This window comes from Orycteropus afer, unplaced genomic scaffold (genome assembly GCF_000298275.1).
Source record: "Orycteropus afer afer isolate SDZICR_OR568_19922 unplaced genomic scaffold, OryAfe1.0 scaffold00074, whole genome shotgun sequence".
NCBI lineage: Eukaryota > Metazoa > Chordata > Mammalia > Tubulidentata > Orycteropodidae > Orycteropus > Orycteropus afer.
The window spans coordinates 2498855-2517828 of NW_006921661.1; the positions used below are offsets into that span (position 1 = coordinate 2498855).

Here is an 18974-nt window from a genome sequence, read left to right on the forward strand (position 1 = left end):
GGCACTATTTCTAATGAGTTTATCTATAAATGTAAATATTAAGAATGAACACTAAGATACCTATTAATTTATAATAGTGGTTACTTCTAGGGAGGAAAGAAGGAGAATGGACGTATGGGTTGAGGTCAAGGGGAGTTTTAACTCTGTGTTACGTTATTTACATATTTTTAAAGAGAATATTACATACATACAGAGTGTGTGTATGTGTGTTTTAAGTATATCAGAGGAATATAAATGACACAAATACAACACATTACAGTAAATTTTAGGTATAATTGTGAGTGCTAATTATTCCTTATAATTTTTAATATTGCTTAATTTTCTCAAAGTGAAAAGGAGTCTTATTTTAGACCTATTTAATTAGAGATATTTGTGAGAGATACTGGTGAAGATGTCAACCAGGTGATTAGATACGCCTCTTGAGCTCAGAAGAAGGTTTGGACTGGAGATGTAAATGTTGTCATCATCAGTATATTTGTGATCATTAAAGCCAAGGAGGAGATAGCATCACTTAAGGAAATAGAGTAGCTAGTAAAAAGAAGAGAGCCCAGGACAAGTCTGAGGAATTCTGACATTTGCAGCCTGAGAAAAGAAACTGATAAAGAGAAGGCCATGAAGCAAGAGAACTAGGAGTGTGCCCTGGATGCTGAAGGGTTGTTGTTGTTATGTGCCATTAAGTCAGACCTGACTCAGAGCGACCCCTCCTTGGGTTTCCAAGGCAGTATCACTATGGAAGTAGATTGCCCAACCTTCCTTCCGAGGAGTGACTGCTGGGTTTGAACCGCCAGCTTTCTGGTTAGCAGTCAAGTGCCTTAGGCATCACGCTACCAGAGATGCTGGATGCTAAGGGGAGAGAGTGTGAATTGGAAGAAAAGATGACTGTCAAATGCTACTGAGATGTTGAGTAAAATGGGTAGCATAGGGTGTGGAGGTCATTGGTGTTCTCTATAAGGAGAGTTCAAGAGTGAGAACAGAAGGACACTGTAAATGAGTGAACAAGATTTCTTAGACAAAGTTCAAAAAGGATAATTCATCAAGGAAAAAAATGGATAAAACTAACTACATAAAAACAGTATATTTCATTAGTGTTGAGAATGTGCGTGGTCCTGTAAATCAGCTAGGAAAAAACATAATCCAAAGAAAAGTGGGCAAAAGATGAACAGTCAATTCATTCACAGAGGAAGAAACTGGAATGACGGTACGTATGAAAAGATATTCAACTACACTAGTAAGCAGGAAGGGTAAATTGAAAACAACAATAAAATATTTTCCACCAATGGAGTGGCAAAAAAAAAAAAGTTTGACAATGGCAAGGGACAAGGGGTTGCCAAAGATGTAGGGAAACCAAGAGAACCAACTGAAAAATTAGAGCCAATAAGAGAATTTAGATAGATGGATGGATAAAAAAAAAATTTTTAGCTAACCAATTAAAAAAATGTAATACCAAAAAGAAAAAACCAAACTCACTGCCATCAAGTCAATTCTGACTCATAGCAACCCCCTCTGGGTTTCTGAGGCAGTAAATCTTTATGGAAGTAGATTGCTCAGTCTTCTTTCCATGGAGTGGCTGGTGGGTTTGAACTTCCAATCTTCTAGTTGGCAGTCAAATACCTTAGGCACTATGCCACCAGAGCTCCTTAGAATGTAATAGAATATAAAAATGTCATTCATGATAGCAACAGAAACTATTAATATCTAGAGACAAACTATAAAAAATACATAAGAATTTATGGAGAAAATTATAAAGTTTTATTGAGGGTGCAAAAGGAAACTTTAATAAATGGAGAAACAAACCAGGTTTGTGGATGAGAAGACTTGGCATTTTAAATGTATCAATTATCCTAATGTTAGTCTATAAATTCAGTTCAACTCCAACCAATACTCCCCACAAGATATTTTAGAAAACTTAACAAAATGACTTTAAAATCATGAGGGAAAGTAAAAGTGTGCAACTATTAATAATAAAAAATATATATTTATTGTGAGCTAGCTTTTGAAAAAGATACGTAGGAGACAATATATATGTATCTCTAAACAACACATTTTTGCCTACTTTTGAACTTAATATAAGTGGAATCAAATATTCTCCTATGAATTACCTCTTCTGCTCAAAGTCACGTTTTTAAGATTCATCTATGTCAATACATGGTTCTTTCTTTGTATGAAATTACCACAATTTTTTTTTCCATTCTGTTCTTAATGTACATCTAGGAATTCAGTTTGGGGTTATTAGAAATTGTTCTGCTGTGAATACTTTATATGTCTCCGGGTCCTGGTATGCATATGCATAAGTGTCACTAGAGTCTGGGGTACAGACTTAGGTAAGTGAAACAATATGGAAACAACCCAAATGTCCATCAAAAGGGTAATGGTTGAATAAAATGTAACACTTATATGATGTTTTATTATACAGCAGTTCAAAGGAATGAACTCGATCTTTCTATATCATGGATAAATCTCAAAAACATTATAAGGAGAAATAAGAGCAAGAGAAAGACCAGAAACAATAAATTGTACTATTTAGGTTTAAAAAAAAATTAAAGCATATATAACAAAGTATACACACTGTAGTTGGTTGTCTCAGGGAAGAAACAAGATTTTTTTTGTGGTATTTATTTCCTTTTTAAAAAAATTAGAAATAAATATGACAAAATATTAATATTTTAAAAATCTAGGTAGTATTTTGTTAGTCTCTTCAATAATAATAATAATAATGTCTCCAGATTGGTCCCAGAAGAATATGGGGAAGAGTTTGTTGAGAAGTTTTGCTGGAGAGCAGTGTGCTAGGTGACTGATATGGAGCTCCTTACATACATGGCTGGAGTCCCAAGCTGGTCCAAATGACATCCCAGTCACCTGTCAATGTCAAGTTTGGAGGTTGGAGTCCACCTAGAGGTGCCTCAGAAGGAAAGCCTGGCGATCTACTTCCAAAATACCAGTCACTGAAACACCCATCTCAGATAAATGAACAACTGAAATGTGGTACATGCATAAAATGGAACACAACTTAGCCAGTAGGAGAAATTAAGTCTTTTTTGTCCCCAAATACATAGCAAAACATGCACCAAGTCAACATTTTCTACATGTACAATTTAGTGACATTGATCGCATTCTTCAAGTTGTGCAACCATTTTGACCCTCATTTTCTGAGTTGTTCCTCCCTCATTAACGTAAGTTCACTTCCCCCCTAAGATCCCTACCTAATCTTTTGATTAGTGGTTGAGAAATGCAGTCTTGATACTTGAAGACATTATGCTGAGTGAAATAAGTCACAAAAAGACATATATTATATATATAATAAATATATAAATAATATATATAAAATACATATATAAATAAAAAGAAAAGGCAAATGTATAGAGACCAAAGTTTCTTAGGTATGTGATAGATATGTTTATAACAATGATAGGAAAAAAAAAAAAAGTAGCTGCATGGGATTTGGTTCCTTGGTTTGGAGGTTAAGTGTCATGATTTCATGGGACATCCCACTTAATTGGTCTAATAACGTGTTTAGTGATTCTATTCCACCTCCTAGTTCCTTGTGAAGTGACTAGGGTCTTAAAAGCTTGCGGTGGCCTTCTAAGGCACAAAAAGTGGTCTCTATTCTCCTGGAGCAACAAGAAGTAGAGTCATGAATAGGAAGAGAATTTGGAAGGTGTAGGGAGCTCTGGTGGTGCAATGTGTAAAGCATTTGGCTGCTAACTAGAAGGTTGGCCGTTCAAACCCAACGGCCGCTCGGCGGAAGAAGATAGGGCAATCTACTTCTGTAAAGATTTACAGCCTTGGAAACCCAATGGGGGTCGCTATGTGTCGGAATTGACTCAATAGCAGTGAGTTTGGTTTTTGGAGTTTATGGAAACTAAAATAACAAACTCAGTGTCGTCCAGTCGGTTCCGAGTCATAGCAACTCCTCCTTGGGTTTCCGAGGCAGTATCTCTATGGAAGTATTTTGCCCAATCTTCCTCCCAAGGAGAATGGGTTTGAACCGCCAGCCTCCTGGTTAGCAGTCAAATGCCTTAGGCACAACGCCACCAGAGCTCCCTGAGTTTATGTTAGTGGCGGGGGAGGAACTCAGAAAAATCAGAAAAGGGGTGACAATGGTTGCACAACTCCAAGGATATAATCATTGTCATTAGGTTGCGCATGTAGAAACTGTTGAATTGGTGTATGTTTTGCTGTGTATATTCTCAACGACAACAAAATAAATAAAAATTGAAAAGGGAAATTGTAACGAGAGCTATTCCACTCTTGACACACACGTAGTCCAGAATTGGAGTCCATTCAGACTGCAACTGGTTACTCAGGGCTCGGTTCTCTGCAGAAGCTGAGCTGTGGCTGCTCCATTCAGTACACATAAACACGTCATCACGTTTTATCAGAATCTTTGTAAACATTCAAACATTTAAGTGTTTGGCTAATAACCTATCTGGTATTCAGCGTTTACATAAGCCTACTGTGGAACCTTTTCAGTGGATTTAATTCTTCTGATACCACGTTAAAAGAAACACTGTGGTTGAAAGAAAACTTCGTGCAAAAAAGCTTTTTCATAGTTTATATTATGTCTGTAGAACAGATTCCCAGACAAGTAATTACTAGGTTAAAGGATGTGAACATTTGAAACATTTTCTGCCTTCTGGGAAACTGTGCCAATATACACTCCTCTGGAAAATCCTGGCTTGAAATATTACAGATCAGGGAGTGCTTTTCATAGGCATAAAAGGTCCATGCTTTATTTACTCACTCTTAACTGATAGTTCTTCCACTTCCGAGATATTTGTGCCTTTGCACTAACCTCTGGTTTAATCAGCATTCACCTAGATAAAATTTTGATCCCATTAATGAGTGGACACCACAGGAAAGTGTTTCTAGAGAGCTATTCAAAGATGGAAACTCCTCAGTATTGGAGGTAGCTGAGAAGAAATTGGTTCTCTAAACTATCCATGACCACTTGGGGGTGTTGGATTTTTGCAATAGGAATATGTCAGGGCAGAACACGGACGGACAATTCAGGGTAGGAGAGACTGGGCGATAAAAAGATCAGTATCTCCTGGTCTTTACCCAGTTTGGCTTGTTTGATGTACTCTACTATCCCTTAATACCAGGCATCCGACCACCCACTCCCACCAGCAGGATTACTGCCAGCGGGAGGGCGGGCTAGTAGGGGTAGGCCATTTAGTAATCCGGAACCTCAAATGCGGAGTTCCGGCGGGAGCGCGCGGGGACGCATTTGGGCACCACACCGCTCTGCGTCATGCCCTTCAGCTCAGTGCTTGGAGGAGCAAAGTTGTGGCCCCGGCGGTGGTTGTAGTCGTTTTCCTTGTAGTTAGAGGTCTGACTCCAGGCCTTAGGTGAGAACAGCATCACCATGATGAACGGACGGCCGGGCCGAGTGCCCTTACAGTTTCTACCGGACGAGGCCCGGAGCCTGCCCCCGCCCAAGCTGAGCGATCCGCGCCTCCTCTACATTGGTTTCATGGGCTACTGCGCCGGCCTGGTTGATAACGCGATCCGGCGGAGGCCGGTGGTGAAGGCGGGTGAGGGCCGCGCAGGCGGGGTCGGCGGGAACAAGGGGGGTTCGCAGGGCGAAGGACTGGCTCCACCTCCGTTTTTTTGGGGTCTTTTCTCCTTACTGGACTTGGCCTCCCAGAATCGAGCTAGGCCATTGTGCCATTTGGCACTTCTGGAAAACAGGTGTAGCGAAGCAGACATACCCACGTCCCCATGCAGAGTCTGAAGGACCCTGGACTGGGTTGCTTGTTCCCCTCTCAGTTGTGCTACGCAGTGCTGTGTGCAAAGCATTTACTTCTTCCATGCACTGCTGACACTTCGTGCATTAAAGCATTTAATCCTTAAATACTTTATGGGGACGTATCTCCACGAGGATACAGAGCCTTAGAGGTTAAAGCAGCTTGCTCAAGGTCATGTGCCTCCTAAGTTGCAGAGCCTGTTTTAGACCTCACTGCTTCTCAGTGTTCCTAGTAGTAACTTGGATTTTGTCAAAATGGGAATTCTGATTCTGTAAGTCCAGAGAGGGTCCTGATAAATTCTGCGTTGCTCACAAGCTCCTGGGTACTGCTGGTGCTGATCTGGGATAGCACTTTGAGAGGATCTAAACCTCTGGGTTTACAGTGTATTGCCAGTATGCCTACTGACAAGAGACTGACTATCCTGATAATGGCTGACACGATATCTATGCTAAGAACTGGAGTTCCAAAGGGAGAACAAGAGGAAAACTTTGGAAGATATGTCTGAACTTAGTTTTGACCTATCAGGCAGATGCTGGGAGCTTCCAGTGGGAACAAATGGAGGAGGTAAAACCTGTTGCCAGCAAGTCCATTCCAACCCATGATGACCCTGTAGAATAGAGTACAAAAGCCCCATAGGGTTTCCAAGGCTGTAAATCTTTACTGATGCAGACTGTCACATCTTTCTCCCACAGAGCAGCTGATGGGTTCAAAGGGCTGACCTTTCAATTACCAGCTGACTGCTTAACCGTTACACCACCTGGGCTTCTTAAGAGGAGGTAACCCCCACTGTCATGGAATGGATTCCAACTCAGTGCAACTCTTAGGTTAGAGTAGAACTGCCCCATAGGGTTTCCAAGGCTGTAAATCTTTACAGAAGCAGACTGCCTCATCTTTGTCCTGTGGCTGGTGAGTTTGAACTGCCAACCTTTTGCTTAGCAGCTGAATGCTTTAACTACTATGCCACCAGGGCTCCTGGAGGAGGTGAAGCCTTCTGCAAATGGGGCCAGTTTGATGATTGAGTGCATTTACTCTAGGCAGACAGATTTTGAAAGCTGGGGGAGTACAATTTATAAGTTTAACTTTATTAGCGACGTGAAGCGTGGATTAGTACCAAGGAGCCCAGTTGGTAGATCCCAGGGTAGTGCAAAGGATTTGAACTCATCTGCCAACCTAAAAGATGATGGTTCAAACGGACCCATTAGCATTGCGGAAGAAAGGCCCGAGCATCTGCTTCCATAACATTGTAGCCAAGGAGACCCTATGGCGCAGTTCTACTGAAACTCATTGGGTTGCCATGGGCTGGAATTGACTTGAAGGCAGTGGGTGCAGAGAGCTCTGCCACAGGAGAACTCATGCAATGGTTAGGTAACCAAGAATCACCCCACAAATGGCTTTTTAGCCTTATTCCAGCTGCATGTCATTTCTAGAGGTTGGTTCCAGCCCACCAAATTCTAGCACTTGCAGTGCTTAAATAGTACTGAAATCCCATCTCCCTTGGACATGACCCCTCACCACAGAAAGGAATGATCTTTGTCCATTTCTGCCTCTAAAGACATGGGGTTTTCTTCCTTTTGATCACTACTCCCACTTTTTCCAAGTCTGTCTCTTGGTGTAATGAAAACACCTCCATTTAAAACTACATGCCCCTGTTCCACTGCTCCCAGCTATATCACCTTGGGCAAGTTTTGTGGTCAGGCCACACATAACCAGAGTTTCCCCATCTATAAAATCAGATAAAGTAATCTTTACATATTTGTTGTAGGGGTAAGGTAAAGTGCCTGACACAAAAAATGCTAGACAAAATTCCCTTTCCCTAGCTATTGTTATGAAAATATTTTACCATATATTTGTTCAACATTTACTGAGCTTTTTCTCTGTGCCAGGCGCTGTGCTACGTGGTACAGATGGGAGGGAGACTGTTTCAGTAAAGTAAAGGTTGGCTGAAACATGATGGGTACCACTTAATCTCACCTCATTATTACCAAGCTTCTATTATTTAGCAGTGTTTTTAGTTCTGGTAAACAAAAGAGTACAGTGGTTAAGAGCACATGCTTTAGGGTTTGATACCATCTCTACTAGCTTTTGATTCTGGAGAAATTACCTACCACTGTGAACTTATTTCCTTGTGTTTACAATGGAGATAATGCCTGCCTCTTTGTATGGCTCAAGGAGCCCTGCTGATGTAGTGGTTAAACACTGCTCCGCTAACTGAAAGATCAGCAGTTTGAACCCACCAGCTGCTCTGCAGGAGAAAGATGAGGCAGTCTGCTTCCATAAAGATGTACAGCCTTGGAAACCCAATGGGTAGTTCTCTATTCTGTAGGGTCTCTATGAGTCAGAATCAACTCAATGACAATGGGTTTGATTTGGTATCTATCTAAATATAGTCCACAAAATTAAATATTTACTGATTTCTCATTCCATATATCAGTATTTTATGATGTTCTGCAAAGAGCACAGTAACTTCCAGGTTTAGATTCATTGAGTAAAGGAAAGAAGAGGGAAATGATTGTGAAGGAGATTGTGCATGTGGTCAGGGGAAGACCACCACTTAGGAGAGAGAGAATAGCTTAAGGAAATGGGCACTTGGAAGAGGCTGAGCCATGCCTTTAGAGCTGGTACTTGGACATCATCAACTAAAACATTTATAGTCTTTTCTGTGAGGGATATGGGTAAGCATCCAGTGGTACCTGGGAGAACTCGGCATACTCCAGTTCACTACGTTGCAGATGGCCCATTGGGAAACAGTGGCTGTTTGGAGTAACAGAGGGTGCAGAGGAGCCTGGGCCCAGACCATTCCCAGATTGTAGGAATATTTTGCATTTTTATTATGTTACACATTTTTCAAAACACTTTTATACACCTTTTCATGTATATTACTGTGGAAAGTTAGGGTAGATATTGTCTCTATTTTAGTGGTAGGAGATTGACTTGCCCAAGGTCATTCACTCTTTTATTAAATATTTACTAAGTGCTGATATTCAAAGATGTACCAAACATTGGCCTTGCCTGGTAGTAGACAGAAATAAATTATTACAGCAACTTAAGTATTAGTAGAAATGAGTTCACCCTTTTAACTCCAGGAAGACTCCTTAGAGGAAGTAACTGGTATCTGAGTTGAGTCTTGAAGGATGACGAGGTCACTACAGAGAAATAATCAATGGTGGTATATAGAAACATGAATAGCATGGTTTATATGGGAAGGCAGAACTATTTCATTGTTACTGGAGCATATTGTGTATATCAGGGATTGTCAGAAGATAAAGGTAGAAATTTGCTCATGAAGGGCCACCTAGGTCATATTCAGGTGTTTAGACTACTATTGGGCATAATTAAAGGATGGAAGAAACCCACAAGATAGGTTTACATTTTAGTAAGATTTCTCTTGTGACAGGCTAACAGTGGAAATCAGTAAAGTAGAAAATGAGATAAGAAGGTGTTCTGGTTACCTAGTGCTGCTCTGACAAGAATGTACCACAAACGGGATGGCTTTAACAAACAGGAGTTTATTCTTACAATTTGGAGGCTTTGAGTCCAAGTTCACAGTGTCAGGCTCTAGGGGCTGGGTGAAAGCCCCTCAGCCTTGGGCTTTAGCTCTGCCTCCAGCTTCTGGCCCACTGAAGCTAGAGGCTTTTTTTCACTCAGACAGCCGCTGGCTGCTGAAGCTGGCTAGCCCAAGGTTGACAAGTAAAAAGGCACAGTCCTGATATTACCAAATCACACAGCAGGCCATTAATTCAAGTCCATTGTAAGTCCCAAGATCAGCAGAGCATGGCAGGCTGCTGAACAACGACATGGCTACATGTAGGGTTCAAGGTGCCATAAGCTAGAAACCGTTCCCAAGGCTTCTCCTTATATACAGGAAGCAGACCACATCCCAAAGGCAGCTACTCAGCTGCTTGTGGTAGATCCCACCATGGAGTTTATTGCCAGTCTCATCATGGGGAATAACTACCACCAGCTGCCCAGCCACTCAACCAGGCCCAGCCAAGTTGACACACAAACTTAACCACCACAGAAGGGTACCAGTTAGTGCAAATGAGAGGTAAGTTTCCTGTAGTAGGAAAGGAAATATTTTCAAAGTAGAATTGACAGGACTCAATGACTGGATATCAGGGAAGAGGATGGAAAAAGGATGATTTGACATAAGCTCTTGCATAGGTGATCCTGCTATTTTCTGAAATAGGAAAAATAGGTATGAAATGTGTTCAGTTTGGGTTTTTCAGGAAGACACACCCACAAAACATTTGGATATGTGTGTTACTCATCATGGGTATCTGGGTTGGACATACTGATGGGTCATTAGCACAGGAATAAATGAGCTTTTCAAAGGAATGTGTGTGGGATGAAAAGAGAAAAGGACTGGGGATGGAATTCTAGGACATGGCCAGAAAACCTAACCAACATTTACCCTTTAGTAAAAGATGTTTCTGTATATAAAAGCCACACCTCTGGATCTCTCCTTTAGACTTTAAATTTTAGTTTTCCTTCGATCATGTGATTTGATCTTCCCCTGAAGACATGATTATTTTAAAAATACTATTTTTGAATATGGAACACATGCAAATGATACAAAATTCAGGAAGTATAAAAAGAGAGTACAGTAAAGAGATTTCTTTTAGATAAATTTATAGTTTAGCTTACTGTTGTAGTAACTAGTAAACATGGAGCTATAAATCAAGATATGGAGACAAACCAGATTTACCTCTGTCCCATCAGTTAGTTTAGGTCTAAAGTTAATTTATGTTTTAAAAAAAATCCGTTCTTATTCCAACATTCAAAATTTTGTACTTTTTCACCTTTTATCATGCAGAGTCTTATAAGGCCTGGGGAAAAAATCTTGGGATCTGTTGATAGTTGGTTTGTAGAGAGAAAGTTGGTTTTCATAATTGCCAGCCTTTAAGAGGATATCAGATATCTGAAGGTCAAGGCTGTTGTTTTAGACATTGCCATATAGAAAAGCTTTTTGCTTTTTTTAAGAAAAGAATGTTGGAAGATCTATAATAAATAGCTGAAATGTAAAATTGTAATTCTTAATACACATTAACTGATGTTTTCTTTCTTTGGGATTTGTCATTTGAATTTCAGGTTTGCATCGCCATCTTCTATATGCTACTTCCTTTTTTTTTGTTGGATATTACCTTTTAAAACGTCATGACTATTTGTATGCTGTGAGGGACCATGATATGTTTGCATATGTAAAATCACATCCAGAGGATTTTCCTGAAAAAGGTATTTCAAGTTAATTGTAGAAAACTTTTCTTACTCTGTACCATTCTCCCTGGTTAATCTTATCCATGTCTGTGGCTTCAGGTACCTTCTGTATTCTAATGCATACATCTTTGTCTTTAGCCCAGGATTTTCTTAAATTCATATATCCAGTTTCTGGCTGAGTACCTCCATGTCCCTCAGTTACAGCAAACAAAATTCTTGTCCCCTTTTGCCTTTCCGAACCTCCTGTTCCTCTGACCTGCCTCAGTGAGTAGCACTACCGTCTACCTGGGCACTCAAATCAGAAGCTGAGAAAATAGGTCTTTCTCTCTCACTTCCCATTAGTCATCAAGTCTTATCAGTTCTACTTCTTAAATATTTCTGAACTTTGAACTCTTGTTTTCTCTCCCAGTGTCACTATCTTAGCCCAGGCCCTGATAAACTCTTGCTTAGACTGTTGTACTTGCCTCCAGCCTGTCTCTGCCTTCACTTTTCTACTGAAAGCAAATCTGATCACATCTCTCTACCTTAAAATTGCAAAGCAGACAAACAAACAAACAATAAAAACCTTCCTCTGTGATAAAATCCTCAGGGTGGGTTATTTCCCCCCAGACTGGACTAATTGCCTATCTACTGGGGAGAAATACCCTTCTCTTTGATCCATTATATGCACTCACTGGACTATAGCTTTACCTTTGTTTCCTCAGCCTACAGAGCATACACATAGTAAGCACTTAATTCATAATAGCTGACCTGACTTGCGTAGAACCCTGCATGACTGGCCCATGCCTGGCTTTCCAGCCTTATCTCCATCATTCCACTCCTGCCTTATGAAATGCTTAGTCTGGAGCCTGTCCTGTATCATTTTGTACATGCTATACCCTCTTCCTGATTTGTTCTTCCTCCTGTTGTCCCTATTCCCACCCTGCCCACCTAGCAAATTCTCACTCAGGATTCACCATCTCAGTGAAGCTTTTACCCAACTACAGATGGGGACTCCCTCAGCAGCTCTGTTTAATCTCTGTTCATCTCTAAATGTAATTGTGATATGTTTTCTTATCTGTATTTTACATACATGCACATAATACAGATGTATCTGCACATACGTCAGCTCTTTAGGCTGGGAACTTAACTTCATAGGCTATATATTTTTTTTTATCCAGGGCTTACACATTTAATAAGTACTATTAAATGATTAGATGAATGAGTATAGGAAATTTGTAAATATATAAATAGATTTTCCTATTCATGTTAATGTATAATATAAAACATTTAAATTTTATTATATTGAATGATCACTAAGGAGCTAACTCTAAAATTTTGTTACTCTATGTAATGTTCCTGTGGCCTTCAATCAAAGATGTGATGTTTATAGTTGAACCAAAAAACTACAGTTTTTTTGCCAATGTAGAATTTAAAGACTAGTATAAAGCCATGTATCAGGGAATGGGGAATACTGAGAACCATTGGGTGTTAGAACTGGAAGGAATCTTGGAAGTACTGATTCCCTAAAAAGAGCTCTGGTAGCATAGTGCCTAAGGCACTTGACTGCTAACCAGAAGGCTGGCGGTTCGAACCCACCAGCCACTCCTTGGAAGGAAGATGGGGCAATCTACTTCCTTAGTGATACTGCCTCGGAAACCCAAGGAGGAGTCGCTATGAGTTGGGTCCGCTCGACGGCATGTAACAACAAAATGAGATCCAGTGACTTAGCCAGACCTTCTGGCTCTTTGCCTGGAAATATTTCCACTAGGTGCCTCTGTCTGCAGGAGTGCACCTTACGACACCGGCTCATTCTGTCTCTGAGCTACAGATGACCGGCTGGTGTGCCAAGAGCCATGTGCACTACAGCAGAGATGTGGAAAGCTTTGACCACATCCACGCCTGGCCCCTCCTAGCTGACCTCAGCCTCACCCTGTTCATCCTTATCATCCTTTCCGCCAGACTACTTCTGGCAGCACCTTTCCCCTCCTGGCAGCCATTTTCATGTCACTCTTCATTTAGTGAAACAAAATGTCTCAGTTATTAGCAAGCCATGTTGACCTCCAGAAAACAGAGAAATTCTTAGGGGTTTCTATCCATAAGAAGATTGAGTATTCATTTTCCTTTAGGAAATAGATTTTTTAAACATAATTTAAATAAGTCTTAATGTTGTGATCTTTCCTTTTATAGATAAGAAAATTTATGGGGAAATTCTTGAAGAATTCCATCCAGTGCGTTGAAGTCTCCAGAAAGTTCCAGTTTCCCTGTTTATGGAACATGTTTCTATGACATCTGAAGTTTGCATTAATCTGTATGTTAACACTTTGTAATTAAAATGGTCATCATGAGTACCTTGACTGCTTTTTGTCACAAGAAAAATAGTTCATCAGAGAACGAATGATCAGTTACCATTCATCCAGTTTTAAGAAGACATCTGACAGATTTAAAAATGGAGTTTAGTTCTAGCTCAGAGGTCAGTAAACTGTGGCCCATAGGCCACATCTGGTCCATGAGAGTGTTATGGGAACAGAGCCATGTTCAACTGTGTACATGTCATTCATGGCTTTGTCATGGAACAGCAGCAGAGCTCAGTAGTTGTGACACCTATGACCTACAAAGCCTAAAATATTTAATATTCGGCCCTTTATGGAAGGAGATTGCCTGTTCTTGTTCTAGTCTGTGAATATGAAGTGAGCCAGATTATAAAAGCCTATGTGAGCCATGCAGAATATTCTTGACTTATTCCTATGGGGAAGGAGCCCTGGTGATGTGGTTAAAACATCCAGCTGCTAAGCAAAAGGTCAGTGATTTGAATCCCCCAGCCACTCTACGGGAAAATGATGAGGCAGTCTGCTTCTATCAAGATTACAGCTGTGGGAACCCTATGGGGCAGTTCTACTCTGTCCTATAGCGTTGCTAGGAGTTGGCATTGACTCTGACAAATGGGTATTCCTATAGGGATTGTGAAGTCATTGAAGAGTTTCCAATGGGAATGACATGGTTAGATTTGTATTTCTGAGCTCTGCAGCAGTATGGGGAATAGTGTGGAAGGAGGAAATTCAAGACAGGGAGACCAGGTAGGAAGTTTGCTACAGCAGTGGGATTTTAGATGAATAATCCTAGGGAGAGTAGATTGAGTAGCTAACAACTACAGTGGAGCTTGGTGTGAAAAAGATCCCACCAAACTGGAATGAGGTTGCACTTTCTGGTTTGCCGCATCAAAATGCTTGACCAAAAAGTTTTGTTTCCAAGCTCAGATTTTATAGTAGATTATGTTTTAGAGATTAATAATTGTTTTTATAGATGATGTCAAATTAGGTGGCAATGTGAATCTCAGTGGATAGTTCCTGGGCAAAATCCAATGAGTCTGGTTTCTGTGCTCTTCAGTAGCACTTGTAAAAAGTGAAATCTTGTCAGAGAAAGTGCTTTAGAAATGATACAGATGTACAAATAACAAGGCATTATTTTTTATTGCTGCTGCAGTGTAGGTTTACAATTCACCTGTGCTTGGCCTCATCAATGGCTAGCAGGTACAAGAGGGTAAACTGCTCATCCAAAGGAATTCCACTACCCCTTAGTTCTGGAGAGTAAAAGCGAGGGCTGGAGAAGATACATAGGTGAGGGTGGGAGAAGAAACAGCCTGTAATCATGCATGCCGGGTGCTTTTTATTCATCATCATGTTTAATTTTCATACCAACCTTGTGAGGTAGGTAATGTTAGACATATTTTATAGATGCCAAAATTTAGACTTCAGTGGGTTAAATACCTTGTCCAAGATCACACAGCAGATAACTGCCAAGAACAAAAAGGTGACCTTTGGTCAGATGTTAACACCTCTGCTCTTTCTGCCTTACCACACCAACCAAGTAGCTTTGGTCCCTCATGAACCACTGGCCACAACCCCAAGCTGGTAAGAGGAGTGAGGGGAGTGAAGAATAGCAACAAGCATCTGGAAGGTGAGCTAGTGGTTCGAGTCCATGAAGTGCTGAAAGGGAGGTAGGGAAGCATCCCAGAGAACCAAGTTGCCTTCACTGCCAGCTGCAGGTCCAGGCCTTTCTGGTCTCATCAGGGATCATGAACCGCCCCATATTCTTGTCACAGTCTGCCTTCTATCGTGTAAAGTGATCTGTGGAGTACAGATTTTTAAAAAAGCCAACTCAGTATAAACCCAAACAACTAAGGCACTATCACAGCCTATTGAAGTAGGAAAATGAAAAAAAAAATTCAATGCTGGTGTTGCTGCCAGAAAGCTGGCAATGCTGCAGCGCTGGAAGAATGAAGGTATCTGAGCTGGGTAACTTAGCTGGTTTCATCTCCACATTCTACTAACAGGAAACAGGCACAATGGTGAAATAAGTTGTCAGGTCAGACAGAGGTCAATGGCACAGCCAGGACAAGAATTGAGACTTTTTTTTTTTTGACTCCTGCTATACCATACTGACTCCATGAATGAAAATTGGTTACATTAGTGTGTATTGAGGCATTATAATGTTGAATTGCTGCTCTTGTCTTTGAAGCAGTTTGGTTGGTCAAGAAGTGGGTTTTCTACCCAACTCTGCCATCCCCAATGCCAACCTCAAGCCCAGACTGCAGAATTCTAAAGCTTGGTTACCAGAAATTGAAGGGGAGGGGAGGGAACGCTGGTAGATAGGTAGAGACAAGTATTGATTTGGGTGAAGGGAAAGGCATTATACCAAAAGCAAGTGACCAACACAATGTTGTTTTTGTTGTTATGTGCCATGGAGTCGGACCCAACTCATAGCGACCCCTCCTTGGGTTTCCGAGGCAGTATCACTACAGAAGTGGATTGCCTAATCTTCCAACACAATAACACTAAAGACAATGAAGACACAGAGAAGTACACAACAGGTACAGACAACAAAGATAAATGCTTTTACATATATAGTACTGCATTATCAGTGATAACAAACATTACTCTACAGGTATGTAGAGGGATAGACAGGCTGAATGATCAGGTTATATCTTGGCAAATGGGAGTATACCCATGACCATATATAAGGTTGGCAGATGATATTTCTACATACATATTTGTATGTGCTGTTAAGAATGTCCATGTATGTAATAGAGCTAACAAGAGTCAAAGTTATGATAACTTCTTCGCCACAGCCAACCATCCTGAGGGAGCAAGTAGTTGGACCTGTGCTTGAAGGGGACATCAAGCTCAATTGGCATAAGAAAAAAAAAAAAAGGAAATAGAATTCTAAAGCTCAGAGTAACACAGAAAAATGTGCCAGTGTAAAGGAAAGGAACTAGACCCAAGTTAGACCAGGGTTCCCATCTTGGCCACCATTTTCTGAGTAACCCTGGACTTATTTTACTTCTCAGGCTCCCAGTCTTTTCATCTGGAAAATGAAGATGATAAATGCATTAATTGATGTGCAAATACTTTCAAAAACATTCTTCAAACGCCAGGTGTTAGTTTTACTATTCCATTATTGTTCAGTGAAGAAACAAACCCAGAGAAGTGCCTCACAGCTCAAATTGTAGAACCAGGACTTGAACCCAGGGCTGTTGATCCAGCCCACCCTCACTCAAGAAGCACCTCTAAAAAGTGACCCAGGTAGCCTCATGAGGAGAGGTAAGCAGGGTTGAGGTTGACATTTTGGGTTTGAGGTGGGGGAAGGAAAAATCCTTGAGAAAATACTTGAAACTGAGCTCTCTAAAGGCTCTTTTGAGTGCTTGGGGTCCATTTATGTTCCCCATCCTGAGGCCTTAACACAGATTGTGAAGAAAACACCCATGTTCTGTGACTTGAAAAGAGGCGGGGAAGCATTGCTACACACATAGTACTCACAGCGGACACCGGCTGTGGGCAAGTTCTGTCATTTGTAAAATGGAAATAATAAAACCTATCTTTGTAGCATTATTGTGAAGATTAAATCCAATAATTCTGTCAAGGACTTACTTGGCACTTAGTATGCGCTCAAATAGTGGCTATTGTTCATAATATATAACATCAGAGTTTCTTATCTATGGATGGGCCTTGGTGGAAGATATATCCCCTAAAATTATATGTACCATTATGTGTATATATACTCAGACCCTAAAGAGTTCTTGTGCTGTAGTGGGTAAGGCATTTGGCTGCTAAACAAAAGGTCTGAGGTTCAAACCCACTGGCTGTTCCAGAGGAGGAAGATAAAGCAATCTACTCGTGTAAAGATTTATAGCCTTGGAAACCCAATGGGGTTCTCTATGAATCAGAATCGACTTCATGGCAATGGGTTTGTTTTTTTAATACTTGGACCCTGGGGAGAGGTCCATATCTCAAATCAGATCTTAAAGAAGCCCACAGAATACATTCAATTTATACATCTACAAACATTCACCTACTTACAAATAAACACACACATGTGCATAAGTATTCAAACACCTTTTTCCCTCTGTCTCCATAACAGTTCATTTCCATGGGCCCTCCCAGGTCATGGTTCCAGTACCCTGAAAAGAGGGTGGGTCTCTGTGATAGCCGGGCTCTCCCTCTTCCTCTAGGCTGCACTACTGCTCCCTCCTATCCCCAGAAATATCCCCTTGGTGGACTCTGACACCCACTAGCAAGGCCACCATTACCTTCCCCAGAGTCCAAGGCCTACATGGCCTGTCCCATTATCTCCTGGTATTTCCTTGTCACTTCCTCGGCTAACAGGGTAAGGTGAGTGAGGATGTGATGAAGGCTGGAGAAGTGCAGGTGGAACTGGGCTTCCAGGTTCAGCTCCCTGGAGACCCTCTCTTTCATGGCCTCCTCCGTCTCAGCAGCTTCATCCTTGGCTTCATCAGCTTCACTTTCTGCCACCTTGGCCTGCCATTCCTCCCGGGGTAGTAGCCCATGATCCACGTCCACATATATGGCCTTGAGCATGGTGAAGTATTTGTAGAGATCAGAGGAGTCATCTGGGACCTGGTCGCCATGCCCAGTGAGCTGCATGTCCCTCAGAAGGCTGGGGAGCATCACCACCTGCTCCATGTTGCGCACAGTGGCCGAGTACCTGTCCATGACGGTCAGTAGGCAGTTCTTGGGGTAGCGCTTGGTTAGCACCTGCATGGTTGTATTCTCTGAAATGCTGAGACTGGCAGCCTTCCCCAGAACTATTACTAGGCTCTAGAGCTAACAGCAATTTGAAGGGATGCCAAGGCCCAATGGTGGGTCAACACAGCCCTGGTTTAAGCCAATCCCAGGACTTGGGCCCCAGTGTCTGTGTCAGGTGATGTGTCTGCCCAGGGACAGAGCTGCCAGCCTTATGTTTGTCATGTAACCGCTGCATGACTACCTCAGCAAGAGTCTGGCTCCTCGTTCATCAGCTTGCAGAGCCAATTAGAGGGAAGCTCTTTCCTTTGGCAATTAGTGCACTTAACCCCAGGGCAGTAAATAATACTTCCAGTTCACCTGTGACCATGCTGCGTCGTTGCTGCCTGCTCTGGGTAGCTTCTTATTGATTACACAGTTTATTTCTTCAACTTGGAGCCCCTCAACTGTGAAATGAATCAGGGAGGATTGTGAAATGAAACAGCTCTATGTAGCGCAAAGAGCACTGAAGTAGGAATCAGAAGCCCAATCCTGCAATTGAATAGCTAGCTATTGTTTCTGTTTGTGTGTCTAACATTAGTGCCTAAGGCATTTGACTGCTAGCCAGAAGGATGGTGGTTCAAACCCACCAGCCACTCCATGGAAGGAAGACTGGGCAATCTACTTCCATAAAGATTTACCACCTCAGAAACCCAAGGGGGTTGCTATGAGTCAGAATCAACTCAATGGCAGTGGGTTTGGGTTTGGTTTTCCTTTTTATCAGGTTCTGTGGCAAGCGCTTTCATGAGTTATGTCATTTAATTTTCACCTCAACTTATTGATGAATAAACTCTTAATATTCCTCTTTTACCAATGAGGAAACAGGCACAGACAGCTAAAGTAACTTGCCCAAAGTTGCACTGGAGTTGGCATTCCAGCCCAGGACCACCTCTCTCACACAAGTTAGTGCTCCAGACAAAGTTGTGAAGTACATAAATCATACAGGTCAACTGGA

General features: G+C 41.4%; 2 protein-coding genes across 2 annotated transcripts; one reads left to right on the forward strand and one right to left on the reverse strand.

Moving 5' to 3' along the window:
- Window positions 1-5365: 5365 nt before the first annotated feature.
- Window positions 5366-13180, forward strand: LOC103197050 (NADH dehydrogenase [ubiquinone] 1 subunit C2). The gene is made up of 3 exons (XM_007940896.2): window positions 5366-5534; window positions 10836-10979; window positions 13131-13180. The coding sequence occupies exons 1-3, from the start codon at window positions 5366-5368 to the stop codon at window positions 13178-13180; spliced, it is 363 nt and encodes a 120-aa protein (XP_007939087.1).
- Window positions 13181-17545: 4365 nt separating this feature from the next.
- On the reverse strand, window positions 17546-18010 carry LOC103197051 (thyroid hormone responsive). Its single transcript, XM_007940897.2, has one exon. It carries the CDS (start codon window positions 17996-17998, stop codon window positions 17546-17548), a length of 453 nt encoding a protein of 150 aa, XP_007939088.1. The 5' UTR covers window positions 17999-18010.
- Window positions 18011-18974: the final 964 nt, after the last annotated feature.